The 17,949-nt window shown below is 37.2% G+C and overlaps 1 protein-coding gene across 4 annotated transcripts in view; it reads left to right on the forward strand.

The window, feature by feature from the left end:
- Nebl (nebulette) overlaps window positions 1-17,949 on the forward strand; it is a 310,643-nt gene that overhangs the window by 271,541 nt on the left and 21,153 nt on the right. For 2 of the 4 annotated variants that reach the window (XM_048367948.1, XM_048367949.1), the window contains exon 5: window positions 13,826-13,997. In XM_048367948.1, the coding sequence (XP_048223905.1) occupies window positions 13,826-13,997 (172 nt within the window). Of the gene's footprint in view, window positions 1-1,274; window positions 1,386-1,545; window positions 1,657-4,078; window positions 4,184-6,492; window positions 6,586-10,173; window positions 10,267-11,599; window positions 11,693-12,866; window positions 12,972-13,825; window positions 13,998-16,890; window positions 16,984-17,949 lie in introns of all 4 variants that reach the window. The other 2 variants (XM_048367950.1, XM_048367951.1) reach the window with 2 other exon arrangements.

Consider the following 17,949-nt stretch of genomic DNA (forward strand, 5'->3'; position numbering starts at 1 on the left):
ATCTTAGTGGTCTCTGTATTAACTATACTTCTAGTTACTTTAGAGTGCATTCCTATTCATGAAAATAAATTTATCCAGAAGCTTCAGTTTTAGATTTTTTTCTTTCCATCATTAAAACTAAGGAAAATAGGGCTGGAGACATAGCCTAGTGGCAAGAGTGCCTGCCTCGGATACAGGAGGCCCTAGGTTCGATTCCCCAGCACCACATATACAGAAAACGGCCAGAAGCGGCGCTGTGGCTCAAGTGGCAGAGTGCTAGCCTTGAGCGGGAAGAAGCCAGGAACAGTGCTCAGGCCCTGAGTCCAAGGCCCAGGACTGGCCAAAAAAAAAAAAAAAAAAAAAAAAAACTAAGGAAAATAAAGAAGTTTATATAAAACATTATTCAGTATAAGGCCCAAGGCAGCCTTATGAATCTTGCTTTATTGCTGCTCTCTTTTATTGCATCATCTGTACTTTTGTTTAATTTGAACTTGTGTTTTTTCATTCATCATGGCTTTAGGAGATGAGCTAGACCATATATTGCCATATTGCCAGGTGTACAGTAGACAACACCATTCCAGGTTTGTGTACATACAACAGTGATGCCCACTGGCACCTAGATTTATATACTAACAACAGCAAAGGTACCTACTGACACCTTTTCGAGACTATGTCCTCATCACTCTGAGCATATTGCTACAGTGATACTGTATATAGTTCTGATTCTTGACTCAGAAGCCTCAACAGTTTTTCCCTCCATTTACAAAGAAATTTGCTATAGTAACTAGAGGCTGAATCCTTTTCCATTCATGTCCAGAAGGCAAGAGAAAGATTTTTCTGATTTTTCCATGGAAAAAGAAGTGTACCCATCCCAAATGGCCAGGCATGGAGAACAATGGTTTTTTTAGGTCCCAAAGGGCCCAAGGAGACTTGCCTAACCTCATTCAAGCTAAATGGTTCAGACTGGGGAGTAGCTATCACCTTTACTGCTGTTCATCAACTGGGTTATAAATTATTGTGTAATTTATGATGCATATTGTGCTGAAATATAAAATGCCTTCTTATCTAGCCCTGTTCTTTTTCTTAAGTTTAGCTTAGTAAGACAAAAGCCTCTTGATAACTGAAAGTCATCCTTGTCTTATTCCTACCTAAAGTTAAAATACTTTCTTGGTCTAGAGAAATAAAAGAACTAGGATCCAATTTAATCCCCAGTCTCGATGTCAAATTACATCATGTTTTTCAGTACAATATTTGAAGCGATTATAGAACACTAACTGTGTATTTCATTTCTGTAGAAAGACTATAAAAGAGACCTGGAGACTGAAATTAAAGGGAAAGGCATGCAGGTCAGTGCAGACACTCTTGATGTTCAGAGAGCAAAGAGAGCATCGGAGATGGCCAGCGAGGTAAGGAAGCAGCAGGTGCAAGATTCCCACAAACACATCCTGTCATACACACACAGCAAGAATACAAATGTTCCCTATATGTGGTGGCTATGCAATTCAAAATGCCAATGCCCATATTGAAAGTTGAACAAAGCTCTATGATTATTCTCTGCTCTTTTAGAAGCAATATAAGAAAGACTTAGAAAATGAAATTAAGGGAAAAGGAATGCAAGTGAATGCTGATATCCCGGATATGCTTCGAGCCAAGAGGGCATCTGAAATCTATAGCCAGGTGGGTCACGGATGTCTGCGTTTAGAGTAGTATCCTCTAATATCCATGGCCATGTGCTTTGTGGGTCATAATGCATTACATATTTTTGAAGACTGTGAAGACTTTGTGGTCAAAGTTAGTGTACTCTATTATTAAGAAGCCTCTGGCCAAATTTGATTAACTTTACTAATTGAAAGGACAAAGAATGTAGATTTGATTCAGGAAACAGGTAGGGGAATTCTCATGTTGTGAGACCAAGGACATGCTGACCTTTCTGGTAATTTTTGACTCTAATACACATTTGGTTTGAATATTCTTTGCTCATACTATAGAATCAGAATTTAGGGCATTTTTCCTTTAGTCATTACATAAAGAATAATGTTTTAAAATAATCAACTATGAACACAAACAACAGAAGTTAAAATGGTACAGATAATAAGGTGAAATTAAGGTTCACCACAAGTTAAGGGGGAAGCTAAGATTTTTTTGGTAAAATTTATTCTTTTCAAAATATACCTGTTGCATATCCCTTTCTTTTTTTAAAGTATATTTTTATTTTCTTTAGGTAGATGTACAAAGGAGTTGCCATTAATAGAGCAGTTTATGAATATAGTGCTTCTTGATCAATGTCACCCCTTTCAATATTCTCACCTACCTTTCCAACTCCATTCCTTCTCTCACCTTTTTTAATTTTTAGGTTATGTATTGAATTTTTTGGTTAGTGTATTCATTTTTTTGTTGCATGTAACCTGACACATATGTTCTTCTAATTCTTTTTTTTTTTCCCCGCCAGTCCTGTGGCTTGAATTCAGGGCCTGAGCACTGTCCCTGGCTTCTTTTTGCTCAAGGCTAGCACTCTGCCACTTGAGCCACAGTGCCACTTCCAGCTTTTTCTATATATGTGGTGCTGAGGAATCGAACCCAGGGCTTAATGTATATAGGGCAAGCACTTTACCACTAGGCCATGTTCCCAGCCCCATTACATATTTTTTACAGTTAAAAATCTGGATGTGAGGGAGATACTGACCTCAAATGAAAATACTTACGAAAACTACTTATGAAGTTGGGGGACACTCATTAGTGAATAATACCCTCACCGTAAGATTTATATGGATGATAATGCATCCCATTGGCAGCAATTGAGGAAATAAAATTAAGTGTGGTGGATGGAGTTTATGTTGAAAGTAATTTTGACATAATTTGTCTGAACTTGTCCAGAGTCTGGCTAAGACACAAGCCAGGAGCCTAAATAGCCATTGGTTCAAAAATGAGAATATAAAGATGGTGGTGTCAAAATGTTAAAGGCTTTGTCTGCTCAGCCTCCTGGAGGGCCACAGCCGTTAGGTTGATTCTGCAGTGCATGTGTTCCTGTGGCAGCACACGAACTTGGAGATGGTGGCTGTAGCTTCAAGTTGAGTGAAAATTCTGGGTAATATGTACAGTAGGCAAGTGGGTATTTCAGTCAGTAGAGGGAAATTGGCTGTCTAATTTCAGCATCACCCAGCAGCCCTGGGCTTCAATGGTTGACTTTGATAACCATCATGCCTGAGAATTTAAGTCCTCGCTCTGCCACTTGCTAGCTGGCCTCTGAGTTTCCCCATCTGTATGATGAGGATGGTAATAGTATCTGCTTGTGGGAAGAAGTCTTGTATTGAGTATTTACCTATTATATAATGAGTGTTATGTATGCCACATTAAGTATAAACATAGAGAATTGATGTGTGTATATGTATGTGTGTGTGTGCGCACGCATGCGTGCGCGTACGTTGGTCCTGGAGGCCAGGGTACTGTCCCTGAACTTTTTATTTACTTCCTCCCCCCTGCCCCAAGGCTAGTACACTTGAACCACAGCTCTACTTCATGCTTCTGCTTTTGGTAATTGGAAACAAGAATCTCCCAGAGTCCCCTGCCATGGCTGGCTTTAAATATCCATCCTTAGATATCAGACTCTGGATTAGCTAGGGTTCCAGGCATGAGACACCCACACCTGGCTTGTTATTTTTTTCTCTGAATCATATTGATAACAATTCTAGTTTCTTTCCTTAATCAAATGTCTTTACCTAAAAGTAGAAAACAAATCATAAACCCAGAAGCAGGTGAAAAAGTAGGTATGAATAACTCAGTAGCTATGGTGCTATCAGAACAGATATCAGGGCAGTTTACAGAGAAGTATAGGTCCTAAATTTAGGAAGGATGTAGAGCTGGAGTTCTGAGAGGCATTTGACGGACAAAGGTGAGATTGGACAGGACTGTTTGCTTAGTCCCCTGATCTTTGCTTTTTTTTCAGTTTGCTTTTTCATTTGAATCTTGAATCTTGTGGTAAGAGTTAGAGCAATATGCATTGTAGAACTGGAAGTGGTGGTATTGTTCTCTGTTTGTCTGTCTGTCTCTGTCTCTCATACGCCCATACAGTTTCAGGTTTCTATTAACCTTATATTTTTAGAAAAAGTATAAAGGTGAAGCAGAGAAAATGCTTTCGAAGTACTCCACTGTGCTCGACACTCCTGAAATTCAGAGGACCAAGACCAGCCAACAGAATATTAGTGCGGTGAGCAGCCATTACAGACTGAGTGCCTCCCACGTGAAAGGCTTGGGACCCCAAGTATTTTGGATTATTTTTGGAAGGGGGAATGTTTGCATTTAAAATTCATTTTTGGATTTCAGAATGAGACCTACATCTAAACATGAAATTTATTTGTGTTATTACACCTAGCTGAAAGTAATTTTGTAGACTTTCAGTGCACACATACTGGCTGTTGCCCATTTGTCATTACTCAGAGAGTCCAACTTGAAAGGATTTTAGATTTGGGGCTAAATATTTGGATTAGTGATGTCTTGCTGGTATTTCTTTCACATTTACTGCTTTAATTTTTTTCTTCAGTGTTGGAGATTAAACTTAGACCCTTTTTCATGTGAGGCGAATATTCTGTCACCAAGGCATATCTCTAGCGCGCACCCTTAAATTTTCCTCCTAGATGTCTGATATGTTTTTTTTTTCCCTTCAGTACTAACAACAAAATGTGTTTCTTCAAAATAATAAAAATACCAATTATCCTCATAAATTCTAATTTGCTTTGATAATTTTGGAGTTCAAATTTTATGTTTGCTACAAGAGACCATTATTAATGGTATACTAAAAGTTAATTCAGGGAAGATATGTTAATCTTGCCTATTGCTTTAGTTTAAAGATGAAAATAGTTCTGTGAGATGACTTTCTTCCTGCTCTTTTGATTATTTACATGGATCTTTGGAGATTTACTTTTTTTTTTCCTTACTAATTCCTAAACTTTTATATCTTATCCTGAAGAATTGGAGTTAAATCTGCACCATTAATTAAGAGTCTGGGCCCATGTTTAGTGGATAAATATATAAACTTGAATTCAATTATAAAGTTAGAAAAACTGATCATATAGTCAATACTATCATGAAGAATTCACTGTCATTTAGTAGTTAAGGGAGTGTCTAATTAAGAATGCAAATTGTATTAAATTCAAAGTCTGGGATACTTTCTGTTTTCTGATTAACAGGAAGGCCTATCTCTCAAGGTCAGTTGGTCTGGTATTTTTGTGGTCTCCCCACAGAGGGACAGGCTGGGCAGAGATAGGGAAAGATTTTTGCTAGAAGGATCAGAGGCTGTTTTCCCGCAACCCCTGTGATTCTGTAGTGTTGCAGATGGAGCTTTTGGAGGAACACATTTCTCATGTTACACTACCCCACCACCATGGGTCTACAGGTTGCCAAATGTCAAGGGCAGGAACAATGTTGTCCTCATAGGCTTTTGTCAAGGCCTGTATTTTTTTTCTACTTTTAGATTTTGCTTTGCTTTATGTTTCAAAGGGGTAAATGTTAGGGATGATGAGACATATGTGAAAGGTAATGAACAGAAGGAAGAGGAGAACAGACTAGAGTTAATGCTAACATCGATGATAGAGCTAGTATTTTCTTGGAAGACAATGAAGATTTCTTTGCATTTGAAAGAATAATAGATGTTTAAAATTTTGCAGTTTTAAACTTAATAAGCTTCTCAGTGAGCTTTTGCAATATGTGCTTTAATTTGTTTTTCTCCTTAGCACCAGAGATTGAACTCTATACTTATTTTTTGTTGTTGTTGGTCATGGGGTTTGAACTCTGGGCCTGGGTGCTGTTCCAGAGCTCTTCAGCTCAAGGCTAGTGCTCTACCACTTTGAGCCACAGCACTACTATGGTTTTCTGATGGTTCATTGGAGATAAGAGTCTCATGGACTTTCTTGCTCAGGCTGGCTTTGAGTCTCGCTCAGATCTCAGCCTCCTGAGTAGCTAAGATTACATGTGAGCCATCTGCGCCCAGCTCTAGACTTCTTAGTTGTTAACCAAGCACTTTACGCCCTTCTGCCATGTTCCCAGCTTTTTCTTTCAGTGCTTTTTTTTTTGGTAATAAGGGTTCACACTAAATGTGAATCTACCCAATCTACCCGTGTCAGCCTCCCAAGTAGCTGGGATTACAGGTGTATACCACCATACTCAGTCTGATTTTTCTCAATGCATGTGTGCTATATATCCATATTTGAAGAAGGAAACTGTAGTTTGCTAATTCTGTTCTTAAAGTAAGCAATGTGCATCCAGCTAAGCTATCAATCATACTTTAGAACAGATATTAGATAGAGGTGTTCTTGTAAGATTATGGGATATGAAAATAATGTTATGCATTTATTATCATAATGGACTATTTAATTGATTCATATAATGTTGGTACTCATAAATAGAATTAGGATTCACATTACTGTAAAGCCTGAGAAATGGTCTTTCTTTTATAACAATCAGATTCAGTACTTGAATCTGAATGAGCTTATAGTTCTTTTTTTTCCTTCTCTAATAAAGGTGTTTTATAAGAAAGATGTAGGAGCTGGCACAGCAGTAAAAGATACCCCAGAGATTGAACGAGTGAAGAAAACCCAGCAGAATATTAGCTCAGTAAGTTCTCAACATTTATTATCTTGTCCAGGGGCAAACAGAAGCCAGATGACTTTTTTTTTTTAGCTCTTTCCTTACCATACTGCATTTTCCTCTTATTCTTCACTTTACTGATAGATGATTTCATCAAATACTGGAGGACCAACTTTCAGAATGAAAACTGTAACCATGTTCCCCTGGAACCCAAAACAGCATTTCATTTTGATGTAGAAGAGTAAAGACGATGTAGGTCATTTTAATGAGGGCTAGGATTACACTTCATATTTAGAACAGAGTTTAACTATATTAAATTGTGCCAAGAAAAGATTCATTTAGTATCTCACGACAGGCTCCAGAATATTTATTTGTTGTCTTAAGTGAAGGTTTAGAGTATTATTTTTTTGTCAGTCATGGGACTTAAACTCAGGGTCTGGGCACTCTCCTTGAACTTTTTTGCTTAAGGTTAACAGTCTACCACTTTGAGTCACAGCTCCACTCCTGGTTTTATGGTAGTTAATTGGAGATAATAGTTTCAGACTTTCTTGCCTGGGCTGGCTTTGAACTGTGATCCTCAGATCTCAGCCTCCTGAGCAGGTACAATAAGTGTGAGCTATCACCGCCCAGTTTTAGATTTGAAGGTTTAGATTTTAAAATAATGTAGTACCAATTCATCTTCATCCCCTATCTTTCTGTTTCTGAGCTTACTCTTATGTATACATAACTGTCTGTCTCTCTGTCTATATCTTCCCGTATTTTTGTTTTCTAGCTCTATTTTTTTCATCTTCTTCCAGATAATACCCTCAATATACATTGTAAAATAACTTGTCCTCCATTCTGGGAAAGAAAATGTAGATGATACACTTGCTATTATAAGCATAAATTTCTCCTGTTCAGTGCTGGATATTGCAATACTACTAATGAGTATTCCTCCACAAGTATTTAGTATGTATAGTTTCTCCTTAAATGAGAGAAAAAAAGATTCTTTCTGTCTTCATTTCTAGGCAGAACTCACACTTGGCCAGAAAGTATAAAATGTAGTTTCTTTCACTTTCAGACAATCCTATTTGAAATGTATTCATCAAGGTATCCCATATAAATGTTCTGTCAGGTGCAGCTCCATAGCCTATGGTGAAATGGCTGAGTAGAGTTGTATGGAAAACAAAAATATTCATCTTTAACTAAGTTGGGCTTCTCACTTGGGAAAACCATATAGTACATACATATCATACAGTACAGCATTTCTTCCCTGAGAATCCTGCTGTCTGTCTCTTCTAGCAACAACAAATGCATGACTCTGGTTTTCCAAAGCTGGGTCATAAATTCCTGCTTAGTATTCAAATGGAAAGTTGCCCTTTCAAGATTAGCCAGATCTGTCAAAGTGAGAGGTGGTTCACTAACATTTAAACATCTCGACATTTTCTACCTCTGAAGGCAGGACTTTTCCCTATTACCTCTTGGCTAACAGCTGGTCTTTGGATTTTATTTAGAAGTACTCTGTTTTGGTGAATTTTCAATTTAACTCATGTTGGTCTGGACTTGTGTTGGCATTGTTACTCATATTAAACTCACAGACACTAAGACTATCTGAGTGCTATCTGAGATAGAAGGTTCTATCTTCATAGTAGCCTCTACTTCAGGCTTAGTCATGGTAAACATTATCAAGGCATTTCTAAAATATTTTGAGTAGATTTAACTCTTTGTTAAATTTGAACACATGTCTCCTAATTCTGTGTTTCCATATGCACACACAAAAACTTATGTACATACATATGTATGTGTTTATGCCTTTTCTCAAATGCAGTATATTCCATGTATTTTAAGTATATTAAAATAGCACCTGAAATGATGAACCTCCCCTTCTTCTCTCTTTTCTTTTCCTTTGCTTTCCTACAAATGTAGAGACTGATTTCTAAGATGAGGTCTGTTAGTAATATACATCCGATTATAAAATCCTAATGAAGACTTTAGGAATGAATGCTCTGAGGCCCTATGAAAGTTTTCTTAATATGTTTAAGTATACATTTTAGTATAGTCATTTCTCATAATGCTAAATCCAGGATAAAGAGCAAAACTCTAAGGAGAGAGTGAGGAGAAGCCAGGAACAGCTGAATGGGCTGAGTGGTTTCTGTTTACTTTGATATTTTAGCTAATGTTCCACATTTTTTTTGTATGTTAAAAATGCTCTTTGCAAGGCTCGATGTTCTTTAGCATCAGCACATTGAAGGGCATGGACTCTGACTGTCATGTGAGCCCAGGAAGTTTGTGATGGTGTTGCTATAGTCTAGCTATGTTCATCTCCTCCGGAAATCTTCATTAAGTATCCACATGTGCCAGGCATTGTCCTGGTAACTAGGACACAATGATGGATACAGGCTACCTTCTTTCTTCATGATATATTTGAAAATCTCTAAAAATATAGCTTGTGTGGGCTCTCGTAGAAAAATCTGCTTGCATAGGACAAGAGAATATCTTGACGTAGTGTCAGGACGAGGAATGTTGTATAATAAATGAAATGGAAATTATTCATTGCTCAGGATCCCGCTGCTGGTAAGGCAGAATTAGTTAGCAATTATGAGACACCTCTACTCTGAGATAGATCTGGTGCTAGTGTTTTGTATGAAGTCACAAAAGTTCAGCATCATGCACTTTTCTGATTGGTAGATGTGAGTACTCAGAGAGATCAGAAATCCATGGCTGGTAAGGGAACTCAGAAATCCCCCTGGAGATACCCCCAATGGTTCATTTCCTCATTATGTGATCCTTTTATGGAACTCCCCCTAATAGAATGCTAATTCCATTCTTCCAAAACAGGTACTTTTTAAGATTTTTAAATTTAAGGGTATATTCTTCCAGGTGGAATAAAAAGTCAGTCTGAATATGGTTTATCCTTACAATGTCCCCAGAAAGTGGACGGAATCATAGATCTTTAAAAGGTGGGAACCCCAGGCTCAGGAGAAAGTAGAAGATCTTCCCAGGCTGCTATGTGGACTCATTTCTAGTTCTGCATTGTGACTTAATTCTGGTGTTTGTCTTCAATCTTGCTCCCTTGTATGTGGATTGCATTTATTTATGTAACTTGCTGTTAATTTTGACATCACTGTACTTATTGAAGACTTCCGTGGCATTGCCGACACTTTTGTGTTTGCTGGGTTAGACGAATTGAATATATGTTCAACCATCAGGAAACTTAAGTTGGGGCACCACTGTGCAGAGATATGTGTCAAAAGATAGGGTGGAAAAGTGGAACTGTGGCACAAATAGTATAGCACTAGCCTGAGCTCAGGGACAGCACCCAGGCCCTGAGTTCAAGCTCCACAACTGACAAATTCTGATGGGATGGGAATGTGGGTTAGTGGTAGAGTGCTTGCTTAGCATACATGAAGCCCTGGATTCAATTCCTCGGTACCACATAAACAGAAGAAGCCAGAAGTAGTACTGTGGCTCAAGTGGTGTTGTTGTGCTAGCCTTGAGCTCAGGGATAGTGTTCAGGCCCTGAGTTCAAGCCCAAGGGACTGGCAAAAAAAATAGGGTGAGTTTTGAGCTTCATCTTCTAAGATACTTGCTCAGAGTCTATTCTGTGTTATTAAAATTCATGTTTATCCTCCCCAGGTCAAATATAAAGGAGAGATTAAGCAGGCAACTTCTATTTCCGATCCTCCAGAGCTGAAGAGAGTGAGGGAAAACCAGAAGAATATCAGCAATGTGAGATCACCTTGGCACCTCTGTTATGCTGTCAAGTCCTGTTAAAGGGAAGATGAAGGGACCTTGTTTACAAGTCTTGCCATTTGAGTGGATAATCTGCTCTTAGTTGACTAGCATTGATTTGAGGAGTTTCAGGGTTCCCATGCTGCTCCATGACAATGACAATTGCCATTCAATAATAATTGCTGTAGTTCCTCGGTTGAAACATAGCTTTTCCTTATGGTCCCACAATTGAACTTTCTCTTGCCTATCTGGGTTCTTGAATATACTTGAATATATGGGCATATCACTAGTAAATGAGCAGTAAATCTTTACGTTCAAAGAACATGAGAAGCAACATTCTCCCATTCTCAGTCAGTTGTACTGTACTTTTGGGCAGTGTCTAATGAACCCTTCATGGTTGCATAGATCACATGAAACATGGCCAATTTAGGAAAGGCATTTGATCCATGGCTTTTTTTTTTCCATTTAGATACCGACGTGTGATTTTTCTCTGTTTCCCTTTTGTTTATATAACTCATGGATGTGGTTCACTGAGAAAATCATTTTTTATGTCATTAACATATAGATTGGGTTCTTTGGAAGAGGAAATTTAGACATTTATTACATTTAAAGAAATATTTTATTCCTCAATCCCTTAAAGTCAATTTGACTAGTTTGTGAAACAAAGGCAGATTCTCATTTGGTACTTCTACCAATTACATTTTGGAGAAGTAGATGCCCACTTTTTTTCTGATTGAGTTACTCTTGGCACTGCCACACTAAGAAAGGAACATAGAAGTTGAGAGGGAAGAATGGATTAGTGGGATGCCAAAAAAAAAAAAAGAAGTCAAATACAACTAATCTTTTTATAGATGGTTATGGTCACCTATTTAAATGTATCCTTACAAAGTTCACTCCCAGGAACCGCAACTATGCAGTACTGTTCTGTGTGGGCAAGAGTAATTCAATGGGCCTGTAAGCATTATTCATGAAAATGTTCCTTCTCACGTTCCTTGAGAGTAAAGATTTAATGTTCATTTACTTGTGATATGCCCATATATTCAAGTATATCTGCAGTGATTCAAATGACAGATGCATACTGCTTTGGAATTAAATGAAATCACAGTGCCTTAAGATGGAAGCATTTAAGTATGATGCTTAGACTACTGGCAGTTGTTTTTCTTCTCCACTTCCTCTATCTCCTCCTCCTTCTTCTCTTGCACCTCCTCATTTTTTTCCCTCCTTGTTCATCTATAGTTTCCCTTCCTTGGCTAACTCTAAAAAATGAATTTCATGAGATTCTACTTTAATTGACTTTGACTCAGAAGTCTTTTGTTCCCTGGAATGACAGGTTTATTATAAAGGTCAACTGGGAAGAGCTACAGTGTTAAGTGTAACTCCTGAGATGGAAAGAGTAAAGAAGAATCAAGAAAATATTAGCTCGGCAAGTGGCTTTTGTTTATATTGAAACATCACAAAGGATGTGACTTTTATAAGTTACCTATAGTTCTGTTTTTTTATTGCCTATGAAACTTATAATAAATACATGTATTTTTTTCAGATGACTTCCATAAGTTGCCACTGTATAAATTTACATTATTCTGCAGCCCCTTGTTGGTATTTCCACATGTGAATGGCAGTTACTCTTAAAGTTTATTTAAACAATGATGCATGTTACTTTAGCCAATACCTTTGAAAATGCTGAAGTCTTTGATGTGTAAGTTAAATAGTTGTCATTTTACTGACGTACTCATTTCACTGAAACCTGGCTTGTCAAATGCTTCCTGCAAAAAATAACTCCCAATAATATAGAAAAGGAGTCATTACTTCAAAGTAAGAATTTAGAGGAAAAAGTCTCCAAATGTACTTAGTGCAGAATTCACTCAGGGGAGTGATTCGTGGGACATCTGGATGTCTTGTTGGAGTGATGCACATTCCCTCGATGAATGTCAGGCCTTCATTTCTGCATTGTATCACTGTCCTCATGTTTGCAGTAAGTGGTGTCCTGGCCCCACATACTGTCAGCTTCGGGAGTGGCAAGGTTCTGATGGGCAGCCTGTCCGGAGTAGAGCCCTATCCTAGCGTACCTTGAAAAGCTCCAAGCCTAGAACCCAGCATTTAGGCTTCCAAAGTTGCATCTGTCTAAAGTTATTTTTTTCCCAACGATACCATATGTGTTCCACATAAATTACCTTTAAACTGTGACGGCTTAGAGGCAAAATTTTGATTGATTCTTTATGGTTCTTCATTCTCTAAGGAGGTAAAACTGAAGGGAAGTAGGGGGAAACTTGCTGCACACTCTTCAATATTGCACAGAATGGGGAAAATGTAGAAACAGAAACTAAATTTGGGTTCTATTACCGAGTATATTCATAGTGACTAGTGGTCACCAAGTGTTTTAAATAGGGAGATTTAATCAGTTTTTTACAATAACATTTGAGAAAGCATAATTATGAACTGGTATTATAGAACAAAATACAATTCACTGAAAAAATTAACTGGGAAATGGTTTCAAATATGTTGCATATATTTTCTTCCTACCTTAAAAAAAAACTATACAATGTTTTTTTAAAATTCAAATTGTCCTATTGTAAGGATTTCTACTATTTATTTTGCAGGTAAAATATACCCAGGACCATAAACAGATGAAAGGTAGACCAAGTTTGATTTTAGATACACCTGGTTTGAGACATGCTAAAGAAGCACAAAATCATATTTCCATGGTAGGATAACAAGCAGATCTTTATTCCCATGACTAAAACATGCTAAGGGACGACACAAGAGTGTATGGATGGTGTTTATTCACTGCTGATCTGGATGATTAACAAAGCATGGAAACTTGGATGAGCCCTCTTTTGGGGGAGGGGCTTTTCTAATCACACTGAAATGTAACTAATGACAATATTTGCTCTAATAAAGTCATTTTCCCCAGTGACTTTTTGGTGTGTTTTTATTCCTAATTTAACTACTATAAACGTATTTTGTGAATGACATTTTTCGGGAATTCTTTCTGATTAATTTTAAGACAGACTTTTGTGTATTTGCACATCATAAAGAATGTGAAATAAGTATGTTTTTATGACCAGCTTTGCTTTGAAGTGTTTAATTCAGTGGTTTGTAGTAGAATTTGTGAAGTGCTATAGCTATCTTGCAATTTCAGAACATGAAAAAACATGTTTTTGCAATCCAAGTAAGCTTTTAAAATTATATATAAAAACTATAAACATCTCATAATCTTACATGACACTGTTTTCTTGAATAATATGTATAAATACCTTATCACCTTCTTACATATTGAAAGTTAAATGACGGAAAATTGACTTGCAGTTAAATAAATATATATTAGGAGGTATCCAGGAATTCAAAATTTATTTTTTTACTAATTCATAAAAATAAGTTTAAAAATGTGGTAAGAATGTCACCTCTTGATTTCTGATGTTGTTTTTGGATTAAGAAGAAACGGTAAATATACATATGTAGAAAATAATCTAGATGCAACTGACCCAGTGACAGAATTTGGAACAGGTAACAAGAATGTCAATTTGAGTTCATGTGGTTTCCTTTTTAACTCTTTCAGGTAAAATACCATGAAGACTTTGAGAAGACGAAGGGCCGGGGCTTCACTCCTGTGGCGGATGACCCTGTGACAGAGCGCGTGAGGAAGAATGCGCAAGTCATCAGTGACGTGGCCTATAAAGGTGTCCAGCCTCACGTTGTGGAGATGGACAGGAGACCCGGAATCATTGTTGGTAAGTGGAGCATCCACCTCGGTGGATTCATGCAGTCATGAACAGGGCACTTGCCTTATCTTTAGGATGTGCCTGCTTGTTCAGCTGACTCTTCCCCAACCCCATGTTTGATATGGTAATCTGTTCAAAATGAAGTACAGGCTGGACTTTCAGGTATCAGATGCTGTCTGTTCTTGGGGATTCCTCTGTCTCTATACCACCTTTTTGGTCTTCAGAATGTTCTCTCTGGTTAAATGCAGGAGCCGCCCACCCATGGGTGATCAGGACTGGTGGAACAATTGTTGTGTGCTTAGTCAAGGTGTTGTATAGTCATCATGGGAGGCAGAAGGAAGTACAGCACACGTAGGTCCTTTTATCTCAGACCCATGTACCAGATGGATTCTAATGGTATTTTGTAATATGAATTTTTTTATAGTTTTTGAATATTATTTCGCAATATGGAGATGTGAAAAATATCTGAAAGTCCAACAAGTTAGAGACCTTGTATTCTTGAGATCTGATCATTACACTTGGTCAAGGGAAAATCTTCCAGTTAATTATTGAACATAGCTTGAAATATCAGCCAGAATGGTAGTGAAGTATAAAGAAGGACTGGAAAAGAAAAATCAATGATTTTTAAAATGTATTTTGACTGTTCACTAACTCTCATCTCCTTCAGAGCATTCAGTCTCTGAACTTTTATAGCTACTGTAAATGTGGAGCTCAAAGCCTATTTTGGCTAACTGTAGCATACACTTCTCAGTAATGTCAGTGTTACATTTTCTTCACCTTTAAGAGTAAGAGTCTGTCTTTTGGAATAAATCTAGAGAAAGGCCATTTAGAGGAAAGCTAGGAGGGGAAGCATATACATGGAAAGGGTAATATCTTAATACCAAACAAAAGCACTAACACCAGAGCATCAAGAGACTAGGATGATTACCAAAGTGACTCTAGTAAAGTTTCCTATGGAAACATCACAAGTATATCTATAAACAGCTGATGGCGTTACTGATCTGGAATTGATTACTCAAAGGATCCCATTAAGTTGAGTGGATAAATTGTGAAGTCTTCATTCAAAGTAACACAGAAATGGATAGCTTTGTTCCTTTGTGCTAATATCTCATAAGGGATAGAGCAGGGACCCAAGTTATCTTCCTAGGCTGAGTGCTTACCTCAGAGTCCTACAAAGGTCAGGGACCAGGAACTATAGTGAGATGATTCTGAATAAACCATGAAGCTACTTTACAACTTGGGCTCTTAGATTGGGTGTTTATAAAACCTATAAGATAGTAAATTTTACTGTATTTAAAGAAAAATGTAAGATGCTTTCCTTTGAACTACTTACTTATTGAGTGAAGTTGTTTTCCTCAGAGACTTACCAATGAAGGTAAGAAATGGAAGTCAATTCACAAACATTAAGCATGGAAATACAAGTTTGTAGATTTTCCAAGCCATACAGGCTGAGTAAGTTTATGGGGCTTCTCTTTTCACTGGAGGTTCTGCTATATACTAGTCAAGGGTCCCTGGCCAAGCTATTCAATTTATGTACATACCTCAGTTTTCTCACTTACAAAACAGGCATAATAATAGTATCGAGGAATAATGCTTGGCATAGAGCAAACATTAAACATTGTCAAGAAAGTCTCCAGTTTTAGTTTGCCAATTGGTTATGTCTACTGAAGTCTTATTTCTGTCATATATCCATAACTGATTTCTTATTTTCCAGTTGTATAGCACTACTTAGCTGGTTTTTTGTCCTTATACCCATCAGTTGGGGCAACCAATGAACTAAGAAATGATTAAAGGTGCATTTTATCTCCAATTAAAATGGAAGGATACATTGGCTTGCTAAAATCAACACTGTATTTCTATTACTGTGGCAAAATACTTGAGAAATTAATTTAAAAAAGAAGTGGGATGTTTTGGCTCATAGTTTTAGAGGTTTCAGTCCATGGTTACTTGGCCCCTGTGGCTTTGGGCCTGTGTGACACAGTGTGTCATGGAAGCAGGAATATGTAGTGACTGCTGGAAAGCAAAGACAGGGGAAGGGGCTGGTTCTCATTATATGTGACAAAAAAGCACAGCCTTAATGTTCTAACTTCCTCCTACTAGGCCCCTCCTTCTTCTACTGATCTAACTACCTCCTACTAGACCCTGCCTTCTACTGATCTAACTTCCTCCTACTAGGCCCTGCCTTCTAAAGATTCTACCAACTCTGGAGAATGCCACAGCTAGACTGAGCCTTTGACACAGGGCATTTGGGTGCCATTTTTAATTTAAATGATAACAATGATGTGAACATTGACCATGGAAGTGAACCAGTCTGTGGCCCACTGAGATAAGGACTGCTCCTACACATATTCCATCCCTCATAGTTCCTGAGCAATGTTTTGTTGTCAGGAGTTGTTAACAAATCTGTCTTAAATGGCTTCCTGGACTTCCAGAATGAAAAACTGGACTTTTCAACTTGCTTACATTTCCAGTACTCATTCCTGCTATCAGTGGGAGAAGGTTTTTATTCGTTTTGAGAAAAAAAAAATCTCAATTGACCCATCTACAAATGACCCATGTGTCCTTATTTGGGGACTTTCAGACACCATGCCTGTTTCTTGGATGTAGAGCATGGGTGATTAGGGTTTTGGGGGCTTCAGGTGGGCTCATCCTGTACTCCTGACTTGCAGAAAGGGTCACGGGTATTCTGCAAGGCTCAGCATAGCCTGCCAAGGAAGTAGCCAGGCAACAACTTAAATTTGATGACAGACTCTTTTAAACATATGCACATAAAAATGACTCTCCTATTTTTCTCTTAATTCTGTAGTGCAGTTGTATTATGTGCTGTTTGCTAGTCTTTCTATGGTGTTGGCTTGGAAAAAAAATCCTTCATGATTTGTTGATTTCTTCCTTTTGGTGAAAGATCTCAAAGTTTGGCGCACAGATCCTGGCTCCATCTTCGATATTGATCCCCTGGAAGACAATATTCAGTCTAGAAGTCTACATATGCTCTCTGGTATTGCTCATGTTTTGAGTTCATCTTCGTTTATGTTGTATTTTCTCTGAAAACGAAGCTGCTATAAACTGTACAGGCTCATTGTAGGAATGGTATCTTGTTGATTTTAAACTTAAGAATAAACCAAAAATAAATACACTGCTATGTGAAGATAACATTAATTATTCATGAAAATAAAACTTGCAGAAGAGCTTTTTTAATAAATCCTAGATTAGTTTCTCCTAGATTCATGTAAGATGGTGTCTCAAGCTTACTTATATTTGCTTTTTGTAGGTGAATATGGTTTTATATTCCTTCTGGGTTTATAAATACAGTTATTTGGATTGCATAAAACTGCTAGAACATAAAAATTTTGGTTCATAGATTTAATAGATTATAGCTAGAATATTATAGAAGTTTTCTATATACAAATATCCTACAATTAAACTTTAAAGTATTTAAAATTTATCTCTGAGTCTCTTTATAATGTACAATGAATATAGTTTTCTGTAAGGAGCTTAATTGACTTTAATCTTACATTGAATATATATAATTAAATCGAAAAAAGAAAACAATGCTTTGTATGGTGATACCATGATTTGACATTTCAGACTTTCAAACTGTGTTTAGAAAATATGGTCTGAAAAGCTTTGATAGCGAGGCAGTTATTTTAAATAGCATAAAGGCTGTAAATATGTCATTAAATTCTTTACCCCTTGAATTTTACTCTATTACTGTTAATTAACATAATTTTGAGTCCCCAATGAAAACTAGAGATTCTAATACTTCTGTAGTTAATTTGATTCATTCAGTTAGCCAAACCATATCATTTAACTTTCTAAAAACAAAGGCAACAAATACTATATACCTCGAGATAGTTGAAAGCCAATATTTACCAGCAGGTGTTATATCTGAAAGAAACATATTTATTTTCCCAGGGTTTTCTTAGTTCATGTCTATCTCCTAAATCTATGTCCCATTTAAGAT

This window comes from Perognathus longimembris, chromosome 18 (genome assembly GCF_023159225.1).
Source record: "Perognathus longimembris pacificus isolate PPM17 chromosome 18, ASM2315922v1, whole genome shotgun sequence".
Taxonomy (NCBI): Eukaryota; Metazoa; Chordata; class Mammalia; order Rodentia; family Heteromyidae; genus Perognathus; species Perognathus longimembris.